The following is a 21,123-nucleotide window of genomic DNA, read 5'->3' on the forward strand; positions in this document are numbered from 1 at the left end:
CCTACTCTCATTTTTCCTTTCCCAGTTTTTATGTCGCATCAAACTGACTCAACATTGCACTGTCCACCCAGACGCACTTTCTTAGATTTTGTGTTTCTTAACTACAGCATAACCCCTCCTTCTTTCCTACCCTGTCTATCCTTTCTGTACACATTGTACTCCCCAAATTCCAATTCTGCATTGCTTATATCTGTGTGACACCATGTCTCTGATATCCCAACAATATCTGGCTTTATTTTGATGTCTTGATCAGCACTTCAAATTCATCAAATTTATTTACTACACTTCTAGCATTGGTGTACATGCAAGTATACATGCACCTGTTCTTACTCTTAGTTACCCTAACACAGCCCATGTATTTACTAGTTCCATGATTACTCCTAGCAGCTCTTGAAATCCCCAACAACTTGCTCTCTAGGCTGCTGCTCATTACAATAGAAGCAGTGCGAGAATCACTTTTGTCTCTGCCTGCAGCTACTGTTAATCTTTTAGTCTGTGAATCCCCGCCCCCCAAGCTAGCAGTCTTCCAACCCACCTAACACTGCCTCAATAGCATCAGCAAATATTCTTGCACCCTTTCTATTTAAGTGTATCTCATCCCTGTAGAAGCAGTCTCTCCTGTTAGCAAGCACAGACCATGCTGAAAAAAAATTCTACCCCATGAACCTTGCACAGTCTCTCTCCAGAGCTGAATGATTGAAAAGGCTCTCATCATATACTCCCTCCTATCGTGTCTGGGCAGAATTGCAGGCACTTTCAAATTTAACACTAACTCGCAACTTTTTTTCAACATTGACCTGTACTTGTTAAGTAAATCTGCAGATCTCTTACCCTTAAGGTCATTAGTGCCAACATGTACAACAATATCACCTTTTTTTTTGTGTCCTTAAAAGATGATATCTGCTCTACAAAGTCATCAACTTTTGCCCCTGGCAGACATACTCTGGTCCTGTTCCACCTATCTTTTTACATAATATATTCCCTGTCTCCCTGACAATAACTAGCTCCTGTGGAACTAGAGCATTCTGCCTTGGAAATTGCCGCTGTGTTGCCTGATGCACAGGAGTGAGTTCTGGCATTCAGTTGGGCAGCTGAGAGCTTTATGGGGTAGTAGAGGATAGTTAAGGGAAGAAAATATATTGTTATGCACAGGTATAATAATATATTTTAAATGATTTCAAACAGTTTTGGTTCTCAAATGAGATTAAGAATTTTACATAAGCATGATAGGAGGGTGAGAATTTATATCCCACATCTTGTCAACCAATTCCAGCCTAGAGAGACTAGAGGGTTCATAGGGTAATATTTGTTTCAGTATGACATGCACTTGTTAATACTTGCCTTTGTTTACCTGAACTTGTTAATACTTAAGAGAAGTGGTTGCCTTTCTAAATACTTGAAGAGAAGAGGTGGAAAAATATTTGCCAATGCTGAAGTAGACTAAGGTATCTCAAAAAACTGTTAACATAGAAGGACATTAATTAGCAGTTAAGAAGTATATTAGATTCTTGTACTGCTTTCAACTGTCCTAGAGAGATATATATTGATTTGGAAATCAGCCTACTGTGAGTTCTAATAACACTAATATAATTAGAACTGGAACTGACTTTAAGAAATGAGACTGTGGGAAAGTACTGGAAGAATTACTGAACAGTTGTCCAGAGAATGCTAATACTAATCTAAAATCCAACTGGAAAATTCCTGAAGAAAGCAGACATAAACAACTATAAGGTTACAATTACAAATGCATGGTTATATTATGGTTACAATGAACATAAAAAAGACACTGTCATGCTTGTTTATTAATGTTAGGAGTATAATTAATAAATTTGATGAAATTGAGGTACTAGTTAAGTCTACAAATGAGGATGTAACAGGAATATCAGAAACATGGTGTCACTCTGATATTCCAGTTTTATTTGCAAATGCAGAATTTGAATACGGCAAATACAATGCATACAAGAAAGATACACAATAGAAAAAGAGCTGTGCATTTAATAACCAAGCATACAGATTTAAGATGAGCATCTGTAGATAATTATGTTGAATCAATGTAGTGTGACATACATATTGGGAAAATAAAAATGAGAACAAGAGTACATTTATAGACCAGATGATAAGTATGCTTGTAAAGATGAACAGCATCTTTATAAGCATAGTAAGTAGCAAAATCATAATGTCTTATTATGGGAGGACTAAGTTTCCTAAGACTGACTGGAACTACCATGTGAGAGACCAATGATTGATTTATAAGGTAAGTGACCAACCCACCTGGGTTGGTCTCTCACCTAAAAGTAGGACTTTTCTGGGTTTGCTGGATTACTGCTTTCTGCAACAGCATGATTAAAATGCCACAAGGGAAAGAAATATTTTCAATCTGGTTATCAGTAAGCATTCATGAAATATTAAGAATCTTCAAATAAAGTAACCACTGCAAACAATGATCACAGTATATTAATGTGAGTTTTATTCAAAAAAATAACTACTGTCAAAAGAAAGGAGGATTTTTGTTTTCAAAAGTGAGTCTAACTAGTAATTTTTAAAAATACAAAACAAATGTTAAATGGGAAGTGTTCAAGAAGTTATTATGGAAACTCTAAAGATCTCTCTTTTATACCACAAAATGGTATTGCTAAAGATAGACCAAAATGAATTGTTTTTGTTACAATTTATATACAGGTAGTTCTCGACTTTGAGTTAATTCATTCCTAGCATGTGCTTGTAAAGCAAAAACTCTTAAAGCGGGAATTTTTTTTTCCCATAGACATAAGGTTAAAAATAGGGGTTACGTTCTCAACAATGAAATTAGTTAGCTAATTAGTTTATGTTTAAACAATTATTGATTTATCAAAAGAAATGAAAACGTTAGCCTGTAAAATCAAGCAAGTTATAATAATAGAGAAATTATTTACGACTTACAAATGTTAAAGAATGTTTATTCTTCATCATCATCAACTAAATGCACACTCGTTGATCACTCATTATTGGCTCAGCACTCATTAGTTTGTTGCACAAGGAGTCATCTTCTTCAGAAATGTTTCAAGAGGCATGTTTCCAAGATAATCTTCTCTTTTAATTATAAATTTCGTGATTGCATGCATAACTTTTTTTAAAGGCACACACAAATTGCAAATAACACGATTCGCGTGGAGTAACAAGTTTACGAAGCTTAAAATAAAAGAAATGAAGAGAAAATTCTGAAAATTTAATACTATGTTTTATATATGATTGAAGATTTCAGTAAAGGTGAAATACATTTCACCATAATAACGTAAAAATCCAAACAATTCCAGCTATCGGTATTTTCGCAAATGCAAGAAGATAGAGTTCACTACCCATTTATAATTGCTTGCAGTAACAGAAAAGCCCAATAAACTGGAAAGTGAAAATTGTTTTTATTGTTTTATGGTCATGACCTCCAGAAATGTGCTTTAGAAAAATATCACAAAACGTTTAAAGTTGATTCTTATAACGGAACATATGATAACGATGAAAGGGTTGTGCATTTTAATGATTTGAATTGGTAACTAATACAATTTACAAACCACGCTCGCAACCTTTTATATGGCCTTAAGGTCATGCTCGTGACCTTAAAAATTACATTTTAGAGAGATAAATAGCTTAGTTATACAGCGAAAATTTCAACTTCTGAGATCTTGAAACAAATTACCAAAAAACAATGTGTTATTGGGTTCACATTACGATATTTTAAAGATACGATGGTGTCTCTGGAACTGATTAATATCGTAAAGTGGGGTACACTGTATTGTATTGTATAGCTAAGTACGTGGTTTGGAATGTGGTATTTATGAATGTTCAACATTCAATTTTTGCAATTAATGTTCATATTTTCGATTTTGTTGATACTTGGGAAAAAAAAACTCGTAAAGCGAGAACTGCATGTACTGCATAGCATCTAAGGCCACATTATGTTGTGTCTATAAAGCATGTGTTCATGACCCAATTTGCATGTTGTAAGTCTGAAAAACCCAGAATAATTCCTCTGATTGACAATGGGACCCAAATATAGACAACTTATCATTCCAAATTAGTGATAAGCAGTGAAATCACTACTCTATACTGTCACTGAGGAGACCAAAATGGATTCCAAAAAGAACTGATAACCTTTATGGCAGAGAAGAGAGATGTATGGGATGATTATAAACTATCATGGAATCCTTATTCGTTCTGCATTAAATATAAATTAAGTCTGTAATAAAATTACTCATGGGATTTAGGCATGCTAAGATAGATTATGAGATGTCCTTAAATAAGAATACAAAGAACAGTAACAAGGAATTCTTTGCTTATGGTAGTAGTAAAAGGAAAGGAAGTGAATCAACAATATTTGCTCACCTGATATATATATGGTAACAGTCACAATGCTCCTGAACTGGATGCTGATAAACTGAGTATATATTTGCATCTACATTCACATGGGAGGAACTTTTTAAATGATAACTGAAATGGAACTAGAAGAAAAATTACGAGTAAAAGTGAACAGGGCACCAGAAATTGAGGAAATCTATCCAATTATACTGAGGTTCCTACAGACTGGAGAAGTGCAAATGCCTCTGCTATTAACAGATAAGGCCCAAATGGTCAAATACGTAACAACAGACCTGAGTTTGAATTTCTGTGCCTCAGTTAAGGATATATTATAAAATCATCTGGACAAACCGGAATAACAACAGAATCAGCATAACTTTGTTAAGGAGAGGTCATGTCTAACTAATCTGATTAGCTACAAGAAGTTTGATGTAAAAAAGTAATTCTGACGGCATTCATTTATATTTCAATAAAGCTTTTGATAAAGTCACACATGAACAACTTTGTAAAAATTGAAGCAATGCAACGTTAGGAGTAAGCTATGGATAAAGTAATGATTGAGTGTTAGGAGACAGCAGTTATAAATAGCTACTACTCTTCATGGACTAATGTCGTGAGCAGGGTCCCACAGGACTTGTGCTGGGAACATTTATAGTTTCTAATATTTATTAATGATATTGATTAATGGTATTTTAGTTTAATGTTTAATTCTACTGATGATACAATGGTGAGTAGCGCAGTTAATAACAGCAATCAGGGTATGCTACTTCAACAAGAACTGGACAAATTAATTGGGTTGGGCTGAAAATTTGCAGCTGACATATAATTGCACCTCAGCTGCAATTTTTCAGAAGTTTTTTTGCTGAGGTACAAAGTCTCTGCTGTACTGATTATTCTACTGTACAATGCAATCATTACACCACACCTTGAACACTGAGCACAGGCTTGGGAACCATAATTTAGGAAAGATGTGCACTTGTTGAGAAGGGACAGAGAAAAGTGGAAAGATTGATACAACATGATTACAAAGATTGGGCAAAAAGGGGTATTCTTATCAAGACACTTGAGCTCTCTCAAGTGTCTTGATAAGAATTACAATGTTTGAGAAAAAAAAACCATCTATGGGGAGACCTGATTGAGATATACTTAGGGATTTGCTGAAGACATCATTACACTGAATCGTATGACATATAATAAGGGGGGATAAATTTAAATTGAGAGGGTTAATTGCAGAATAGACGTACAAAAATTTTTCTTCATTCAAAGAGTGACTGGCTGTTGGAATAAACTTCCTATTCTTATGGTGGTTGAAAGTTTACCTAAATTTAAAACAGGATAGTTAGCATTAGCAAAGGCACATGATGCAAGAAAGCAAGCTTATATAGCATCAGCCAAAAAAAAAAAAAAACCAAATCTTCTAATTTCACTCATCCACTCACTCCAAATTTGTCTAGTTCTGCCTTGAATCTATTTAAGCTATCAACTTCTACAACGATAGATGGAAGTTTGTTCCAGCAATCAACGACATGCTGGCTAAAGGCAAACTTCCGCACATCTATCCTACAACTGTGATTCCTCAATTTGAATTTATGTCCTCTCAGGCGATTTATTCTGAGCACGAGGAAGCATTCCATCAGCATTGAGCATGCTCAAACCATTCAGGGCTGCTTTATTATTATTATTATTATTATTAGCCATATGGCACAAGGAAGCCTGAGGCTTATGCTGCACCAGCCAAAAAAAAAATTTGAGTTACCCTGAGAAAGAGAGAGCAAGAGTCAGAAGTAGAAGGGAATCACCAGGAAAAAGAAGAATGATGGTATCCAGCTCAGGACCCTGGGTGTGCCGAGCCCATACTCACTAGATGTAAGCCCCTGTGTCTATACGCCTCCATCAGATCACCTCGCAGGTGCCTAGTCTCCAGACACTATAATTTGCCTTTCTTCATAAGAGCAACCCTTTGTTCCATTCACTAACCTTGTTGCCCTTCTCTGCACTTGCTCCAGCAGCTCTACATCCTTCCTAAAATGAGGCTTCCAGACCTGTATACAGTACTCAAGGTGTGGCCTGACCATTGCCTTATACAAGGGGATATTGCCTCCTTATCCCTGCTAGAAAAATTCCTGTATATCATTGACAAGACACCATGAGCTACTCTTGCAGACCATCTGCACTGCTCAGAAAACTTCATATCTGCCTGCACAATTACCTCAGGTCCTTTTCATTCTCTACCACTGTCAGTGTAGTACCACACAGTTGATACACAACCCTGCCAACCTTTGCATCATCTGCAAACTTGGACATTAAGCCTGATATACCATCATCAATATCATTAATAAATACAGAAAACAACAATGGACCCAACACTGAACTCTGAGGGACTCCTATAATAACATTAGTCCATGAAGAGCAGTGTCCATTGATTGACAGTTTAATGACAGGACTTTAGTAATTAATCAGCAAGTTAATGCCACATAATATAAGTTATGCTAGGTATACATTAAGTAATTTAGAAAACATTAAGTGCTATTGGTTAAATAGCCTAAATTTGGTGATAAGAGTTTCTATGTACTCAATTGTAACTGAAAGTCAACATGGTACCACCAGATGGACCTTGTCATTACAGGGTTGGATATAACTCAGATTGACAAGGATAATTAACTATAATATAAGAATATTATCCATGGAACAACTGATTTAGAGTTGTTTCAGGATTTAAAAGTTCAGAATTTCTATTGAAACTAATAATCTTTATTGAAATTTGTCCATATATAGCTTTCTTTCAATGATTTCTGTAAGCTAAGCAATACAAACATTTTCCCTTTAACTTAATAAACAGCAATAAAGAACATTAATGTATAAGCTATAATATAAAATTTTACACAAGCCACAATTTATATTTTTATATGCATTAATTAATAAGGTAAAATTTAACTTACAGGTGTCCAACTATTGAAGGCACCATGACTAGAGGTAAATTGAAGAGTTGATGAAGGTTTCAGAGATGATGGAGATATCAGTGGACCAACACCATGTGAATGACAATGTAACGGAGGAATAAATGGCCTGGTGGGAGATTCACATACACTTATGGTGTGGCGACGCTCCAGATTAGTATGTCTAGAATCTGAATTATTCAGAAAGTTTATTTTTCTAATGCAACTTTAAAATATTCATTTTATGAGCTGTTAGAGCAATATTTCAGTATAAATGGCTTTAAATTAAAATAAAAAAATCCTGAAATTTTTTGAGCACTCTCTCTCTACACATAGGGGGAATACAGTGATACACTTGTTTGAAAGAAATAATTTAATGTGTTCATATAGTAATGCCTGGAGTATTGTAAATAAATTAAACGAATTTAAACTTTTGATCAAGTCAATCAATGATGATGATAAAAGAGGCATAATGGAGACATCATCCAGAAATAGGGAATGAAAAATTTTATTATGGTGAGCATAACATGTTCAGGAGGCATATGGAGGATTAAAGGGGAGAAGAGGGGAGGCATGCTTCTTATCAAGAGCTCTTTGAAAGCAATCAGAGAACTTTTGATAAGAGAGCTCTTATCCAGAGTCAGATCAAGTTTAGGTGGATGTTCAGTATGGAGCAAGAAGACACGTGGTAAGGTGGAAGATAGCCATTATACTACTAATACATTAATTTTTCTAATATACTAATACATTTATTGTTCTAATATACTAATACATTTATTCAAAATGACATTTTATAGTTTTAAAACATTTTATTCTAATGTAAATTTATTATTAGCTATATGGTGCAAGGAAGCCTGACACTTATGCTGCACCAGCCAAAAGAAAATTCCCAAGTTACCCTGAGAGAGAGAGAGAGAGAGAGAGAGAGAGAGAGAGAGAGAGAGAGAGAGAGAGAGACAGAGAGAGAGAGAAAGTAAAAGAGAATTACCAAGAAAGAGAAGAATGATGATATGGTTGTATAGAAACACAAAAATGAATTTTATACACAATGTCAGGTTTATGACATGCTTTATAGCAACAACATTTATAATATTATTATGCAATCTGAAGAAACAGGAAGTATGTGTAATTGGCAAAAGGTTATTCAGGTTCATCAGTCCATCTCTAATTAAGTAGTGAATAAAGATCACTAACAACATGATGTACTAAAACACATATTCCCTGACTATCAGAGTGTTTCTACAGATCAGAACAAATGTTTGTTTTAATTGATGTATCCACAAAAAATTCAAGTCAGCATTTCTTTACCAATGGGAAAAACAAACATTACATTTTTACCATCTATACACAAAAAAATCTGGGATACCTTGGAAAACAGTTTTTCCAAGGCATCCCCCATCTAGAGAAACAAACATGTGAAACAAACAGAACAAAATTTTCAGCTCAGATAATTTTCAGTTTCACAAAAGACAATGATATAACACAAGGGTTTCCAACTTATTTTAACTTGAGTACTAATAAGAAAAAAATATAACTTTATTGTACCACCAGAATTTTTTTTATAATTAAGAGAAATGCATGCTATTTTTATCCATATACCACTTTGCAACAGTGTATATATACTGGGAACTTTGGTGATATTGTACTGATTTTAGTTCTTATAAAATACTTGTGTTTCTTAAAGAGAAATAGAGAATCAAATAATATGGGAAGCAAGACAGGAGTGATATTTTTGACATTATAATCTGAAAATTCATTTCCTGTAAAAATTTCATGCCTAAATGATCAAGGATCCATAAACATATGACTATGGCTATGAAGCTGTATTAATGTGGTTCTGAGTTTCTGCAATGTTGGCTAATTAGAAGAGCATGCATAGAACTTAACAAGTCAACATATTTAATGGTTTGTGAATGTACAAGTTTATAATTTTTTTTTACAAGACTAAAAGCAAGGTGTATAATTCTGTAGAATGCATACTGCATTCCAGTGAGAATTTGGCACCTGGGAGAATTACAGCTGCATCAACTTTAGTATTTGTTTTGAAGTCTACCTTATATAATTTGGTAAAATTGTGAAAGTGAAATGTAAATTGCATGTAGCCCATTCACAAATGGGTTATATGTAATTGTTTGATATTTGTACTAGCATAATATTTTTATCCCACTGTCAAAAGAAATAGCCATAATATGTAAGAGGGTTTCCTACAGTTCACAAGCAAACTTTAGTTCCTACCACAGATCATTGCACAGTCTAAGGTTAGACTGTGCAATGAATGAATGCCAATGACTTTTTTTGAAAGGTTTTTGAAAAAATACTGCCCATGTCATATGCTTTGGGAAATGTGACACTTTACTTAAAGAGACTTCCGAGATGTAATCCAATTATCCTGTCCACCAGATTCATCATTTAATTCTGAAGACCATTCTGCTTTTTATAAATAAATAAATATAACTGAGAAGTGTGTTTCCTGCAAAGATATAGCAGAGATTCAGAGGCAAACTCTAGATAAGCTGAAAAAACAGTAAGGCCTGGAAATATGTTGCTTAAACATGATTGGGCGCATTCTCACTGCAGCTGTACAACACTGGCAAGAACTTTGTTGCTGGAATATGAATTTATTTCATATCCTCACAGATTATAGCCCAGATTTGGCCATAAGCAGGTTTTTTGATTCCAAAGTTTAAAGAATATCTTCAAGGCAACAGATATGGTTAATGAAGTTAAAGCAGCCATGAAGAGATGAAGTGGCAAAAAGAATTTTACTTGAATGTTCAAAACCTGTTAGGCCCCCAGACAAAATTTATTAAGTTAGGCAGGAGATATTAAGTTATGCAGTAAAATTATAAACCTAATTAAATGGAACTTTTGAATTTACAAGCATGTTTTTTCTTTTTGATTTATCTCTATTTCTTCAAAAGTTATGCAATAAGAGGCATAACTTTTCAGCCCATTCTTACAACTGTAAGAATGTGTAACAGTAGGCATTTAAGTTTTCAATCATGAGGATAGATGCCATCAGAGCTTGCAGTGCTGTCTTGATAGAGTTTAGCTCAAACATGATTAAAGGTTGATTGCATCACACATACAAAAAAAAAAAAAAAAAATTGTTCATATTTAACTTTTAACTGTTTTTTATTCAAGAAGAAATTCCAATAGTGTCGTTGGTTTTTCTCTATTGTCAATATTTCAGTAGTGATTGAAGGTTTTATGTTTTTGAGACATTTATATGTATGACACAAATGATTACTAATACACTACTATAACATATATATACAGGAAACCCCCGAATAACACGGTACTTCTAGAATAAAAGGTTTCGCTCTAACACAGTTTGAGAATTATTGGAAATCTCACATAACACAGTATTTTTGAGCTTTTGTGCAGGGAAAATCCTGCTATTATATTAGATGTAATTTTCAACGTTTCCATTCCTTTTTGTGAATCCCTGCTGTTGACTTGCTAGTTTTTATCGCCTTCTCATGGTATTTTTCTAAAGCACATTTCTGGAGGTCACTACCATAAAACAAAAACAATTTGCAGTTTTTGATTTATTGATCTTTTCTGTTAGTGTAATCAATTAAAATTGATTACACTAACAGAAAACTCAATCTTTTTGCATTTGCTATAGTACAGATAGCTGGAATTCTGTGGGTTTTCACGTTATTATGGTGAAATGTGTTTCCCCTTCCATGAAATATTCACTCATACAAAAAACATAAATTTTCAGAAACTCTTTACTCCATATCTCACTTGTGCATTTGTTGCAATTTGTGCATGCCGTGTTCTTTGTTATTAATTGCTTATCATTTTTATTGTTTTAAATTTTACAAAAAAAAAAAGTCAGTGAACAGAAATATCAATTAGTATGTATGTACATATTAACAGATTCTGTAGGAACGTATTAATTAAGCTATGCATGTAAGCATAAATTTATTTTTATTTTGCTAACTGGAAAATATTCTTCCGATTTCCACGTATCATTTAAAGCAGAGGCCATTGTATTTTGTTTGGAGATCTGCGCTATTGAGCTTGTGCTTGTTTGAGACCATAAAAAATAATTGACTTCGACACTTGTAAAGAGAGCACAAAGTACACGAAATCTAGATGCTGCAGAAGAGATTGTCCTTAGCAGCGATAAAGAGGAAGGCAGAAGAGATTGTGCTTAGCAGCGATGAAGAGGAAGAATTTTAAATGAATGTACATTATCTCACATATAAGTTTCACAGTTTGTAAGGTAAGACAGATATTATTTAAGTTACTACTATTATAAAAATAAAGTTAAAATATTAAGTTATTACTACTATAAAAATTAAGTTTCCAATAGTTATAAAAAAATTTTTTAAAAAAAATGGCGTGTTTTTTGTTAGTTTTGGAACGTAACCCCCTTTTTGTACTGGTTCTTAGTCATATATAACATGGTTTCACATTACACAAGATTTTGTAGGAACCAAACTACTGTGTTATACAAGGGTTACCTGTATATATATATATATATATATATATATATATATATATACACAGATTAATAGAATACAGTAATACCCCGAAGTTACGCGATAGGTGGGTCCGACGAAAATCGCGTAAGTCGAATTCGCGTAAGTCGGGGTACAACTTTGCATATAAATACATATAAATTTTGCTTAATTGGGACCAAGGACTAACAAAAACACTAGTTTAGAAGAAAAATATTAATAAAATTGCAGTTCTTTATACATATTAATACAAAATATGTATTAAAAAAACAAATGACTTACGTAAAAAAGTTATTTCGATGTCGATGGCTTCATAAAATCTAACAAATTCGTCTGACGACACAGCGCGTTCTTTTTTTCACGCAGAATTTCTTCGTAGCAAGCTAATAATTTTTTTTATTCCTTGCTTTGTAGCTATAACGCGTTCTTCGTTGGAGTCTATGTTTTCTAAAATTTTTAAGCCCTTTACAATTGAGCCCTTTTCAATTTTCAACCTGTCAAGTTTGCAATTGTCATGTGCTTTTCGCCGTTGCTTCATTTAGGCCTGTAGCACGTGCAATATCACATGGTCTTTCATTTCGCTCAAAGCGTTTCACAATTTCATATTTTTTCTCTATCGAGAGAGGCCGACTGGCCATAAGCCTTACCGGGGAAACCTCGGTGGGCCAGTGTGATTTTGGCCATAAACCATAGTGTGAGGCCGCTATAAATTTTCCCGGTTAAGAATTTTTGATCCAGTCCGCCTCTGTTTATCGATAATTGCTTTTCTTTTTCTCTCTGAATCTGCAGTGTCTTCACCAGGACGCTTCCTTTTCATACCTTTTAATTAAGTATTTTACTCATTTTTAGGGAATAAAGCACAATTACAAAACGAGGAGGCACGCTTGATACGCATAAACAAAGCTGCGCGCATGTAGCAACTGAATAAACAACACCATAAAGGCAGAGATACACTATTAACACCTCACATTTCTAGGGGTTACTACCATAAAACAATAAAAATCCAGTTGCGTTTCTGCTAGTGAAATCTGTTATAAACTGGTAGTAAACTCGATCTAATTGCATTTGCGATTATACCGATAGCTGGAATTGTGTTGGTTTTTACGTTATTATGGTGAAATGTGTTTCCCCTTCACTGATATAAAAAACATAAAAGCAGCAAAGTTGAATTTTGTTCATCTTTCGCTCTCATTCTCCGCCGTCGCACCGTATATCGATAACATATGGAAAACGACCTTGAAGATAGTGGGCGGCAGCGTTGCCAAACGAAAAAAATCAAGAACCGCGTAACTCCGAGTTCGCGTAAGTCGGGGTAGCGTAAGTCGGGGTATTACTGTATACAATATTACTTTTTGCTCTACTGGCTAATAATGCTTTTTGCCATGCTACTGGCATTTGTTTCATTTATTTTTATTTAAATCGTTATAAGCAACTTAGTGGATAATTCATTGCAGTCACCAATGTTTGCTGTACTAATTTTATTTCTATTCTCTTATCGATTTTTTATGTTTTTCTATTTTTTTGCATATTTAGTTAAAGTTTTTAATCTATGTTACATGGTTAGTAGTCGATATGCTAATGCAGTGCTCACCCTGCCATCTATAGCTTAATTTTTTCTGCATATATATTCTTATTTAACAGTGACTTTGTCAGTGGCATGGTGCTGCCAAATGAGTGCTATTTTTTTTTTTTTTTTTTTTTTTTTTTATGTGAACCCCAAACACGAGAGGTATTAGAACCTATAGTACTTAGTACCGTGCTTGGGTTGGAGGTTGAGAAGACGAAAGAAGATATTTGTTGACATTGGACTTGAACTTCTGTAGATTGTAATTTTCAGGAAATACGTATGAAGGAAGATTGTTCCAGAAAACGGCAGTTGAATGAATAAATGAGGAAGATGAAAAGTTGGTTCTGTGGGTTTGAAGTTGGACAGTAAATGGATGTTGGCTGGTGGCGGCACGTGTTCGGACTGTTTTGAAAGAGAGAGCAGGAATTATAGACACCAATTCAGAAGAACAGTGCCTATGGAAGTATCTGTAGAAGAGGCATGCATCAGAAACAGTACGTCTATGAGAAAGCGAGTGGAGAGATTCTGTTAGAGATGAATCATTAATTAACCTAATTGCCCTCTTCTGAATGGAATCAAGAAGTCTGAGAGAGGTTTTGGGGGCACCACCCCAGATGTGGGAACAATATTCCATGGCAGGGCGGATTTGCGATTTATACAGAATGAGCAGCTGTTTGGAAGAAAAGTAACGCCGAGAGCGAAAGAGAAAACCGAGTTTTTTAGATGCAGAGGAAGCAATATTTGTAATGTGCTTGTGCCAAGAGAGATTAGAAGTCAGGGTAATCCCCAAAAGAGATATATCATTTTGCCTAGAAATCGGAGTGTCACTGAAGATAAGCATAGGAGCGGAAGAATCCTTTTTGCGAGATATAAGACAAGACTGAGTTTTAGAAGGGTTGAAATTAACTAACTTGTCTTTGCCTCACTGGAGAATTTCCTGAAGATCGGCATTTAAGGAATTGGTAGCAGATTTTCCAGAAGTTGAAGCTGATTGAGCAGGACAAGATTTCTCAAAATGGAAAGTTGAATGCAATGTGTATCATCGGCAAAACTATGGATAGGATTTCCAGTCAATGGGAGAAGGTCATTGATACACAAGAGGAAAAGAGTGGGGGAAAGAACTGAACCTTGGGGGACACCGGCATTAGTGGAGAAGTTAGAAGACAGAGAGCCATCTACCATCACCCTCAGTGAGCGATCAGAGAGAAAATTGGATAACCAATTACCAAAAACAGTTGGCAAACCATAAGATGGAAGCTTGTATAGAAGACCTTTATGCCAAACACAATCAAAAGCCTTTGAGATGTCAAGAGCAACTACTTGGGTTTCACCGAACCTTTCCATTGAATTAGTCCATAAATGGGTAACATAAGCCAGAATATCACCAGTGGATCGACACTGACGGAATCCATACTGGCGATCGTTGATCAGACGGAAGGTTTCTAGGTAGTTTAAGAGTTGGCAGTTAATTGATTTCTCCATTACTTTAGAAAGTGTAGAAGTAATTGCAATGGGACGATAATTGGATGGGAGGGATTTGTCACCCTTTTTAGGAACTGGCTGGATATGAGCAAATTTCCAAGCAGAAGGAAAAACACCTTTGGAATAAGAAAGTGAAAAAAGGTGGCAAAGAATAGGAGTAAGTTCAGGAGCACAAGTTTTGAGAACAAGTGGAGAAATACCATCAGGACCTGGAGCTTTCTTAGCATCAAGATTCATCAAAATCCTTCTGATATCCTTTTAACGGAAGACCACAGGAGGCATTGAATGGAGCGTGTTGGGAATGGTGGGAGGTGTTTTACCAAGATCATTAATACATGAGCTGGAAGAAAAATTGGATGCTAGCAGGTCAGCTTTATCCTTGGCTGAAGTGACAACAGAACCATCTGGTTTGGACAGAGGTGGCAGCAGCGATGGGCAAAAGTTGCAGCCAATAGCTTTGGCAAGAGACCAGAATGCTCGGCTACCATTATGGCAAGAAACAAGTTTTCTACTCTTAGCCTGTTCAAACTCTAGTTTTGACTGATTAATAACTGCTTTACAATTGTTGCGAGCTTTTGTGTAGGCAGAAAATTCTGCCTACTAGAATCTGTTGCTAGAATCTGTTCTATTATAATTTTTCATTGAATAAGGCCACCATTATATTATTCAAATCCATTGTATTTGTGGTTTGATTGGTGTATTGGTTCAGCGATGCATAGATTTATTTAATGTTTGAAATGCAATGATTCCCTGACCATTATTAGCCTCATGGTCCTCCATGGAGATGGGGCATAATGGTCAGTCTATTTTATTTATTTTCATTTTGTTGCTCATGTGTTACAGTTGATTTTGATCTCTTATTTTCAGTGATATTTTATGTAATTTGGACCTATCTTCAGGACCACTAAATTTGAATTAATTGGCATATTAAATTTTTGTTATTTGGTATTTTATTAATTGGCTTTTTCTAAATTATTTTTGGAGCATTCATTTTGCAATACCCTTTATCTTGATTCCCCCTTTGCTTTATTATGTATGGATTTATTTTTACTTTTCACTCTACCAAGATGAAAAGAAAAGGAATTGATGACCATGAACACAAGTGCCTGCATAAAGCAATATCCAACAACATGTTGTGTAACCTATAGAAGCCATTAGTATTAGTAATGGCCCATGGTGCAAGGAAGCCTATGGCTTATGCTGCACCAGCAAAAAAAAAAAAAAATAAAATAAATATATATATATATAATAACAATATTATATTATATATAGGAACAAGCACAGACAACCATTGCATCCAATCTTGTCAGAGGGCCCCTGGATACAACAGCCACGAAAATTACTGCATTATGAACATGATGCAAATTAATGCAACAGTCGGAGACAGACATTAACTAAAATGCCAGCCTGCCAAAGCAATAAAATCACATCACAGAGGCCCTGATGCAGCAACAGCAATAACAGAAAAGTTTAAGCAAACACTGCTAGACCAGATTACCATCAAAGAAAAAGAATGAAGTTGACAACAAAAAATATTCTTTTCTATTCTTTTTCTTTCCTTCTTTTTCCTATTATCTATTACTATTTTTACAGTTTTATTTCTAATGCGTGTAGTGTGTGCTAGTTGCTTTGCAATGCTCATACTGCCCTCTATATTCTGTTTTTTATTTTCTGTTATCAACTTCATTCCTTCTTTTTTGGGATCCTGATACAGTATTGAACAATACTAAAGTATGACCTCGCTAAGGATCTATATTAAGGATTAATTACCTCCTTGTCACTACTAGCAAAATTCTGTAGATCACAAATAAAAGACCATGTGCATTTTATAACATGTACAGTGTATAAGCGCCTCCGTAGCCAGGTGGGCAGGAGCAGCAGTGCGTAGCACACGCTTCTCGATCAAACCGGGATTCGACCAAATACGTGACCACCAAATATGGAGGATGCGGAAAGGTCAGGAAATGGCCACCGCATATCCCCGGAGCAACATGGCCTTAGTTGCTAATGCTCCTAAAAACCAAATAACAACAACAACAACAGTGTATAGGTGTTTTGGAGAACTCCGCCAACAGGGTTTTTCACTTGAATCCATAGACACAGGCATTATAAATATACGGGGTTTGGTAATCTGTCCTGTTGCTTGCTTTAACATCACCGAATGATTTTAAATTCATCTCCAAGTTGACTTATATCAAATAAACACTTCACCTTATGATAGTTTATTCTTTTAATACATTATTATTATTATTTTTTTTTCATTTTGTATTAGCAAGTGGCCTATTCCTTTAATACAGTGCATGTATAAAATCAGAAATAAGCAAACATTAGAAAATACACTTCCCTATCATTTACATCCAGACACCCCTCCATTGCTGATAGCTGGCCACGTTCTACCCAAGCACCATGCGTCAGACAACTATAAATATGCTCATAAGGTTTCAAGAAGACAGTAGCATGAGTGTGAATGTAAAATGCTGTAATTGATGGAATTAACATACTTCCAGCGTGCAAATAATAGTAAGTAATGTGACACTGCTGTTGAAATGTCACATCTATATGTGACATTTTGACAGCACTGAAGATCCCTATGTTGATGATTGGTAAGCACAAATAGAAGCTGACTATTGACCCAGAAAACCTCCAAAGCTGATAGAACATGACAGGATAGCCTAAAGGATAATCTTCTTGGAACACAGGTTGGTGTCAAGACACACACACAATGGTCCTCAGTGAGATGACTGGGACACATCAGCACCAGTAAAATGTGTAGGATGCTGCATGATATGGGTTACCATGGCTGTGCAGCTGCCCACAAGACTTTAATTACCCTGACTAATGTCAGACACCATCCGAGGCCCACCATTCTTAGACCATAGACCAATGGAAAGTTGTGCTTGGAGTGACATTATAGTACAGGGTCTACCAGTCTGACAGTCATATTTGGTGCAGCAAATATTCAGAGAAAGGGCTACCTGCTGGACTGTATTGAGTTTGACAATTGAGTTTGATTGAGGCAGCATGAGTCTGGGGCTCTTTTTCATAGTTTTGGACAAAATCATGAATGTTGAAATCTATCTATAAATCCTGGACAATAATGCACTGCGGTAGCACGTTAGGGAAGGCCCATACCTGTATCAGCAGACAGGGCTCGATGTCATACTACTCACATTGTGATGGACTGGTTTGAAGACATGGGTATCAAAAAGATGGACTGGCAAGACCAGAGCCCTGACTTCAATCCTATAGTGAACCGCTGGGATGAATTGGATTATGAGGTGTGTGTGAAAAAAGACTGTCCAAGAAACAGAGCTGAACAGGTTGCTGCTTTGAAGGCCCAATTGGCAGAAAATATAGGAGAAGGCCCACAAAAAACTGGTGGAGAGTGTCCCACTGAGACTCTCATAAAGATTAAAAGGTTTCAGCACACATTGTTAGTTTCAATAGTTATTTGTAAATATGCATTAACATCCAGATATTAATTCATGCAAAAATATAAGAGAATTAGTAAACATATTCAAATTCATAAACAAGTCTAGGAATACAGAATAATTTTTAGCGTAACTAGCAAATTCCATCAATACTGCTCTCATTTTTATAAACTTAACATTACTATATATTCATAATGCAAACCCTGTAGCAGGCAGCAATGCACACTCTTCCCTTAAATCTGAATATTAAAACCATCTATTAGAATTATGTTGTGCAAATTTAACAACTGTCCAATAATCCTTTCAATTTTTACTTGCATCACTGATTATTATTTTTAACTGGAAAAGTACAGCCATTAAAAAAAAAAAAAAAAAAATCAATGTTGATGTACACTGAGTGGACAGAAATCATGGAATACCTACATAGTAACAGGTAGGCCCATCTTTGACCTGGATAAGGGTAGTCACACGGCGAGGCATTGAGTCCACTAGTTCACAAACGCATTCCACAGGTATTTCCATCCATGCTTGCTGCACTGCTGTCCATAATTCTGTCACATTCCTGGGTGGATGACCCAAAGCTCGAACGGACCTTTCCACAGTATCCTAAAGATGCTCCACAGGGTTCATGTTGTCCGCTGAATGGGGAGCCCATTCCATGATGGTAAAATCTGCAGAATGCTCTTCGAACCACGTTCTAGTCACCACGGTTCTGTGGGGAGGCTCATTGTCCTGCTGGAAGAGTCCATTGCCCTGTGGGTGCATGATGACCATGAAGGGATGCAGATGGTCTGACAGGATGGACATGTAACCTGGACCATTCACAGATGCATCTCGATGTAAAAGAGGTTCCAATGTGTGTCAGTTGAACACCCCAGACCAATACCGACCATCCACCTGCCTGAACAGTTCCTTGTTGACATGATGGATGCATAGCTTCGTGCAGTTTCCGCCAGATACTTACCCCCCCCCCGTCTGCTCGAAATAACTGAAAATGGGACTCATCGGACCAGGAGACCCCTCTCCAATCATCCAAGGTCCAGTGCCGACATTCTTTTGTCCAGTTGAGGCATAGAGTCCTGTGTTGTGGTGTTAGCAATGGGATTCTGGTGGGTCAGCGGTTCCCATAACCTATTGATCGCCTGATGGTCTTGGTGGAGATGTTTCTGGCACCTCCTTCATTGAAGTTGGTGGTGATTTGTGCCACTGTCGCTCTCTGGTTGGCTGAAACAATGTGAGGGCCAAATTCATCCACCACCTTTCTCCACCCAGTGCTGTCCACGATGAGATATTATTCCGGAAATGGTGTATTGCCGATACACTTTTGATACTGTTAAATGAGAATAGTGCAATTTCTGTACCAACGCCACAATAGAGTGATCCATGCGTCAAGCTTCCACTATCATCCCTCTTTCAAAGTTGGTTAACTCATGACATTTATCAATACTGACATCGAATTACTGTCTAGATGAATGCAGTGTACCTATTATACTTATCAAGTGGTGGATTTGTCCACTAGAGAGGGGGGTGACAGTGTTGCGTTGACCAGGAACCAAGTATCTCGTGAATTCTGTCCTTCTGTCCTTTCAGTGTGCAAAATGTGCTGTGCAGCCACTTCCACAATTTTTCTGGACAGTTTTGATTTCAGCTTCAATTCTGTTTGCTTTTCAATTCAAAAAAAATTTATTCTTTTTATCATATGTAGTGTCAGAATGAAGCATTTTAAGGTGCACCATTTTAAACTTTTTCGCACTACCTTCCTCCACAAATTGAGTGCTGCATGTAATGCTATAGCATGCAGCACTCAATTTGTGTGCTGCATGCCTACTTACATGACTTTCTACCATGCCTGCTACAGGGTTATATGTTATATTTACCTGTATGCCAAGAAAACCTGGAAGTTTGTGTTGGAACTGGTGGAAGTGATGTTAGCTGTTCATTAGGAGTAACTGGCAAGTCATCCAGATCATCATCCTGTTAAAGAAATAATACGTACAGCATAGCAAAAAAAAAGGTTAATGATAAATGACAATATATACACTATATTATTTCTTTATCAGATAAATAATACTATACAGAATGCAAGGTGAAAGTCAGATTAGTATAAGTGCATCTCAGATATTACAAAAATTTTCCATTTGTTGAATGCAACTTTATGGACCATAACTCGTCATGCCACATGATGCGATGCCATCCCACGAATCTAATAATCAATGGCATGTGCTCTGTTTCTCACTCATACAGTTGTCAGATTACAGAAATGCCAACCTCATTTGTATCCATATCATTAGTGGTAAATAATGCAAGGAAGCAAGCTTATACAGAATCAACAAAAAAAAAAAGTCCCACCACAAGGTGGAAATTATTTTTTGGCCAATTTTAAATATATAGTAATACAGTAAACCCCCGCTATTCGCGGTATCTGTATTCGCGGTCGCTGATTTAATATAAAATGAAACCTAAAAAAATGTGAATTTTAAATTGCCGTGAACATTTTCCACCATAAAAAAACATGGGTGTGGCTAAAATCATCTTTCCCAGTCAAAACAGCGCTCAGTGGGTGGGAGGAGAGGAGTGACAAAATCACAAGCGTGGATGTTTCTTGCTAATCCTTATTCAGTATGTGCTATGCACTTGTCATGGGTTTCGTCATTTGCTTTTAATTTATATGCTTATAAACTGAATAAATTTATCAATTTATAAATTGATATGCTTGCAAAAGTGATAAATCTACCGTTTTGCAGTGTAAAACAGACTTTTTTGAGTGTGTTAACGGAAGAAAGTGACTTTATTGTGGACAAGTTCTTTCTAACTCCTACAAAAATATGGCTACGAATAACAAGAGAAATGTGAAAAGATCAAAGAAGGTGATGACATTAGCGAATAAAATTGAGTTATTAGAC

The 21,123-nt window shown here is 35.9% G+C and overlaps 1 protein-coding gene across 1 annotated transcript in view; it reads right to left on the reverse strand.

Moving 5' to 3' along the window:
• The window catches only part of LOC150080911 (protein spire homolog 2-like), a 220,854-nt gene that overhangs the window by 48,258 nt on the left and 151,473 nt on the right, over positions 1-21,123 (reverse strand). The window contains exons 10-11 of the mRNA XM_090382155.1: positions 20,098-20,194; positions 7,269-7,456 (exon numbers count right to left, since the gene is read on the reverse strand). Of these exons, the coding sequence (XP_090238281.1) occupies positions 7,269-7,456; positions 20,098-20,194 (285 nt within the window). The remainder of the gene's footprint in view (positions 1-7,268; positions 7,457-20,097; positions 20,195-21,123) is intronic.

This window comes from Mastigoproctus giganteus, chromosome 9, assembly GCF_048544385.1.
Source record: "Mastigoproctus giganteus isolate SK-2022 chromosome 9, ASM4854438v1, whole genome shotgun sequence".
NCBI lineage: Eukaryota > Metazoa > Arthropoda > Arachnida > Uropygi > Thelyphonidae > Mastigoproctus > Mastigoproctus giganteus.